General features: G+C 42.3%; 1 protein-coding gene across 1 annotated transcript in view; it reads left to right on the top strand.

Moving 5' to 3' along the window:
* Window positions 1–1,480: 1,480 nt before the first annotated feature.
* Window positions 1,481–6,360, top strand: part of LOC149286576 (mitogen-activated protein kinase kinase kinase 12-like) — a 20,594-nt gene continuing 15,714 nt past the window's right edge. The window contains exons 1-4 of the mRNA XM_089493992.1: window positions 1,481–1,898; window positions 2,305–2,488; window positions 3,161–3,352; window positions 3,860–4,018. Of these exons, the coding sequence (XP_089350118.1) occupies window positions 1,481–1,898; window positions 2,305–2,488; window positions 3,161–3,352; window positions 3,860–4,018 (953 nt within the window). The remainder of the gene's footprint in view (window positions 1,899–2,304; window positions 2,489–3,160; window positions 3,353–3,859; window positions 4,019–6,360) is intronic.

The raw sequence follows: 6,360 nt of genomic DNA, 5'->3' as shown, positions 1-6,360 counted from the left end.
GTACATTATGTGTCCAGAGCAGATGGGCTGCATACAGTACTTCATACATCCAGGATATATATATATATATATAAATATGCATGCACAGTGTGTAGTAATTGTATATATCTTAAAATCATTTGCCACATGTAGTGGCTGCAGGGCTCACCCCTATATAATAATAACAGGCGCATATGATGACTTAGTGTACATAGCGTAAGCTGTATATGGTATACATAAAGATACATAGCTGAATGTAACAGAAGCCGTGGATTCCCGTAGATATGATGCAGGGGTTGGATTGCCTCTTCATTTGTGGCTAAAATTCTTCTAGACATCATGCATACCGTTATTAGTTCCGTTATTGATTAGATCATGCTTCTTTCCGAATTTTCATCTCTGAATCGCGGAGAAGTGTAGTAAATGCAGCGTCCCAGGCGCGGGGTCCCTCAGTGAGTTGCCTGCCGGCGGGGAATGCTGGCGTCGGTGCTGTTGCAGCCGGTAGCAGCACATCCACGGGAGGCAAAGGCTAATTTTTTGGGGAAATTCTGTGCAATCTACAAACTTACGGTGTCCAAATGACTGATACTTTTTTTTTTACTTAACCCTTTCAGTAACGTCGCCATAGACTCACATATCACTTGCATGACCAAGTGTGCACATGCGTGTAGTAAGTATGTTTATATCAAGATAAAAATTCACACCTGAACTAAAGAAACCGTGAATATGGATTATGTAACACATGGAGTGATGATCATCTTGATTGTTCTTGTTTGTATACAGTTCAGATGTTTTAGCTCATTGTTACACTTATTTTATAGAGGGGGGGGGGATTCAATGTGTTGACCCTTTCAAGCAACAAAATTCATTTATTTTCCTGGTTTCTCCCCCGGTCTGGGTTCTTTTTCTTATCCAGTCCCTCTCGCACCGCCATGGCTGGTGTAATGGGTAGTGAGTGTTTCAGCACCACGGACAGCGCCCGCAGAATTCTCCCCGTGTCCTCGCTGACCCTGCGCTGGAGACGTTTAACTGCTTTCCTCCTGTAACAAGGGATTTAACGTGGCTGATGCTCCAGTAACACTCTTAATGCGTTGTAAGGATTAGTTTGAGGAGCCAGGCATCGCTACGTGATGAAGATACAGAGCGAGGGCTTTACTGCCCTATTCTATGCTCTCACTTTTGTATGTGGGGTTATTTAAGGGTATAAATAGGTTTGGCTACATCTGGACTTTTGGGTCATTAAAGGACACTTAGGGTAAGATCACTTTCTAATACTGTAAGAAAAACAATGCAATGTGCTTTTTTATGTAGAAGTTAAAATGTACATTAACCCCTTAAAGACAATGAGCGGCCCCTAAACCCATTGAAAACAATGCATTTTGAGCCCGTACATGTATGGGCTTTTTCATTAAGGGGTTAAATAACCATTTAAAATCATATTATTCATTTTTTACAGAACTAACTTTGGAACAGTAGAAGGGCCCCTGTGCTTAAATCTACAATGGCTTGTCTGCATGACACACGCACTCCCTCGCCTTCCTTCGCCAGTCTTCTGTCTGATGGCCCAATTCGACGCCTAGACCCTGATACCCCACCAGGTTGCACCCCTGAACAAGAGCTGACACCTACACAATGTGTTTTGCGTGATATGGTTCGGACTGAAGGAGTTTCAACTCCCAATGAAGATCCTTCAACCCCACTCACTCACAGTGTGCCTCAAGACCCACAAGAGCCAGAAGATCGGGGCGGTGGAGGTGCTGCAGGTGGTCCAGGAGATGACAGGCCATGTCGGGCACTAGGAGATGGACGTGTGCAGTGTCAAGCAGGAGTTGGATTCCTCGGTGGGCTGTTTGGTTGCCTAAAACCGGTTTGGGCAATGATCGGAAAAACATATTCCACTGAACACAAGCAACATGAAGGTGGGTGAGATGGTAAACTTATGAGGGCATACCTTACGGTAATGGCAAAAGTAGAGGAACCCAGAGCAGAATAAAAAAGCCAGAGGTGGCTCCTATTAGTGTTTGAGGCTGTTGACTCCTTTAAAGCTCCTTTAAAGCTAGTGTAACTACTTTATAAGATGTACTATTTGTACATACATGTTACTGCATATAAGTGCTATTAATATGGGATAAATGTTATATATTAACTGGTTAAACCGGTTGGAACTTGTAGCTCCTATGAAGCACATTTATCAATAAAATAATATTATGCAGTGCATGGTAAAGACAAGGAAAAAAGTGATGCATTAAGTGTTTGTGTGGCATACCGCTGTATCTGACTTCTTGATCAATGTTTGTTTATTAGATGTTCTTTTCCATGGTATAGAGTCTTGGGAGGTCCCATTTGAGGAGATCCAGGACCTGCAGTGGGTGGGTAGTGGAGCACAAGGAGCTGTATTCCTGGGAAAGTTTCATGGTGAAGAAGTGGCTGTGAAAAAAGTGAGAGACATTAAAGAGACCGATATCAAACACCTTCGGAAACTGAAGCATCCCAATATCATCACCTTCAAGTAAGCTGACCTTTCTATTGAATTCCCAACGTAAGGCCACGATGGTCATCATTTGCATTCAGACTAAATGATTGATACCGCTATGTTAAACAATTATGATCATTCTATTTAACTAAAACTTTCTTCTGAATGAAATGATATTTAGTATACTGCATACACGAAACAACTACTACATGTCATACCATGTAATATCCATTATGTGTGCAATAAATGCAATACAGCATCAGAGGTGCTGGGTTGTAAAGTAAGAGGCATTAGTAGCAGGCAGAGGGAGGTGGTTCTGCCACTTTACAGATCTCTGGTCAGACCCCATCTTGAATATTGTGGAGACCCCATCTCCATTAGAATATTGACACATTGGAGAGAGTTCAGAGGAGAGCTACAAAAATGGTAAGAAAGGCTAAGGGATCTTCATATGCAATAGAAACATTTACATACTTAAAGGTATTTAACAAAGTACAGGAGGGAAGCTTATTTGAAAGGATGAGAAACTTAAGAACAAGAGGTCACAGTCTAAAAGTAGACGGTCAGAGGCTTAGCTGTAACATAAGGAAGTTTTACTTAACAGAGACAGTGGTAGATACAGTTTCCCAGCAGATGTGTTAAAGGTTACTACAGGGACTATGGGACTATGTATTTTTAATTTTGTCCTCTTTTTTTTTTGTCTGGCAGGGGTGTGTGCACACAAGCCCCCTGCTACTGCATCTTAATGGAGTTCTGTGCTCAGGGTCAACTGTATGAAGTTCTACGGGCAGGAAGGAAAGTCACCCCATCCTTACTTGTAGATTGGTCCATGGGCATTGCAGGTGGAATGAATTACCTGCACCTGCACAAAATTATCCACCGTGACCTCAAATCACCCAAGTAAGTATGATTCCACAGAAAATTATGACCCAGTTTCACATTTTTTTAAGAAAGCATAAAATGATGCATTCAAACCTGTATAACAAGGCAGCCCTGGCACTTTAAGGCCAGTGGCCATCTAATTATGTATGTGCAGCCGATGGCTGGATATGAACGGCCATACATTACATTTGTATGTTCATAATCTCCTGCTGGAGTGGCAGTATGGATGAGCACAAGGAGTGGGCATTTGCCCGGTGTGCCAGATAGCCAGATAGAGCCTGGCTCCTGGGATTCGTTCCATCTTGGATTAGGTAAATTCAGCATCCTATGTACTATTTTGCGTGTTTGGCCTGTTTTAGTAAAGCTAAAATGATATAGTATATTTACATCATACAAACGCACATAATAAATTATGTTGCCCTCCAGCATGCAGAGCCAGCGTGGCTGCTGCCACCGACAACACTAAAGGCTTTGGATACCTATAGCAACCTACATACCTCATATATAATCTCATTTCTTTTGCAGCATGTTAATCACATATGATGATTTGGTGAAAATATCAGACTTTGGCACCTCCAAGGAGTTGAGTGACAAAAGCACCAAGATGTCTTTTGCGGGTACGGTGGCCTGGATGGCCCCAGAGGTTATACGTAATGAGCCAGTTTCTGAGAAGGTAGACATCTGGTGAGTACAGAACACATTCAAAGTCTTAGTCAATTCTCAGTAAAAGAAAAATGTGTAAAAATATCGCAAACTGTATATTTTGACTTTTTCAGCTTATATCTCTTATAAGGATGATCACATAGTAGAAATATTTTACAACTTAGATGTTATTCGTTTTATTACTCCACATTATAAAAGGGACTGCTATTAGTTTTAATATAGAAATATCTGGATTTCCTATTTAGTCCTCATGCCTTGAATTCCCATTGAATCTTAAATATTAATTGGACCCTGCACAAGCATTTGCTTGGCCCCCTCACCTCCTTCTGACCCTAATTTGAAACCGCGTGGTACGTCTTCACGTCAAATACACAGGGCGAGGAAGAGCACAATATATGCCGATCACATAGTGACCTGAACATGCGAGTCGTGATCAGGGCCTGCCTTAGATGTGACCACCCCCCCATCATCGCCCTCAGAGCACCTTTGTCCCCTCCTTCACTGTACCACACCTCTCTTTCTCTCCCCAATGTACTTTGAGTATAGATCAAATAACACATGCAGACTCAGCATTGAAGGTATAGATCAAATGAAAAATGCATGAAGGTCCTAAATTACAGGCATAGATCACAAGTCACACAGCCCAAAGGCCAGCCCCGTCACCCAGATTGCACACATAAGACATGCCCCAGCACTTAGATTGCACCCACAGGATTTGTCTCAGATTGCACCCACAGGATTTGCCCCGGCACCCAGATTACACAAAGGATTTGCCCTGATTGCATCCACAGGATTTAGCCAGCACCCAGATTGCACCCACACTGGTGTCCTCTCAGTCCAGCTCCCCCTGCGCTCGTTGGAGTCTGAGTGCCCGGAGGTCACTTGACTCCCGACACGCTTCCCCAAATGTGTGGGAAGTTTGAGAGGCTGCCTGCCTGCCTCTGCAGAGAGAGAGAGCTGGTGAGGGGAGATCTTTCATCCCACCCAGCCAGCGCCTCTGGCACCTTCTGGCCCAGGGGGGTAATTTACACTAACATACACATACTTCTTCTCAGCACACACTTACATGCTCACATACATATATACACACACATACACATTCATGCTTACACACATATTCATCCTCACACACACTAACATATTCACATTCTTACACATTCATGCACACAAACCCTTACAAAAACATGATAACACACAAACATACTTATACATTCCTTCATAAACATTCCCTTCCACGACCATCCCTTACCTCACTCACAGTTTTCTTTCTGGTGCTTGCACACGCTTTTACTGTGCGTTAACAATGGCCCTGCATTTAATTATGAATTCATTTTGATTTCCACCCTATCACTTTTTCCCTGCAACTCTCATTAGCTGTTTTCTCTAAACTGCATTAAAAGACAGGGGCACACTAACATGGTGTGAGAGAGAAGATGAAGAAGAGGAGAGGTTGGGAGAAGGAGAGGAATAGGGAATGAGACGGTGAGAGAGTGAGTGTGTGTGTGTATGGGCATATGTGTTAGTGTGTGTCCCCTCTGGGAATGCTGCAATAAGCCTAGGCTCATCTCTGATAAAAGGGAAAGCAAAATAGCGTGTGCTGGTTTTTTTCTTTACATAGTATTATAATACAAGGTATAGGCACGGATTCTCACTGCTACCCACATTCAGTATTGACTTAGTAGCCCACTTTTCTAATTCACTTCAAGAATTACACATTACTATGTGTATTTCACATTTATGGAATAGTAGGGGTTAACTTGAAGAGCACAAATGTATTATTTAATAATTATGTCATAAATTTAATTTTATTTATTTTTTTAGTCATTCTTTTCACCATCCTTCTTTCAAAATTTGCCAGTTATTTAAACATCTCCAAAACCTACTAACCCAGCGGGTCGTTATAGATGTAGTGACCCAGAGATCTGCTTACCCAAGGCATCATTAGATTACTTACAGCTTCCCTGCCTTTCGGTCATGGACAGGTGCTGTTGTATTATGGCTATTACTGTTTGTTCTACAGATGTTGTAGATGCAGTAAATAATCATTATGATTTCTTTCTTTAGCAGTCAGGGGGTTTTTCGTTTACCTTGTTAAAATAGTGACAGTTCATGTCATGAATCTGACATACTACAAGTTCTGCCGAACGCCAAGCTGGCAGTTTCTCTGCAGGCAGCAGCTTTACAAAACTGCCCCTTGGGGGGGAAACTAAATGTCAGATAGCTGGCACGCGGCCCAGTCCAAGGGTCCACAAAGCTCACGAGTTGGTGTTCACATTATATTAGCAATTTTCTTGAAGTCGGGAAGCAAGAAGTTGTGAACGAAGAGAAAGAAAAGTTAGAAGGAAAGGGAATGGTCATAAATA

This window comes from Sceloporus occidentalis, unplaced genomic scaffold, assembly GCF_023333645.1.
Source record: "Sceloporus occidentalis isolate IW3139 unplaced genomic scaffold, rSceOcc1.0.p SCAF_68, whole genome shotgun sequence".
In the NCBI taxonomy this organism is placed as follows: Eukaryota; Metazoa; Chordata; class Lepidosauria; order Squamata; family Phrynosomatidae; genus Sceloporus; species Sceloporus occidentalis.
The sequence above is the reverse complement of the archived record's forward strand: the minus strand, read 5'-3'. Positions and strand labels throughout refer to the sequence as shown.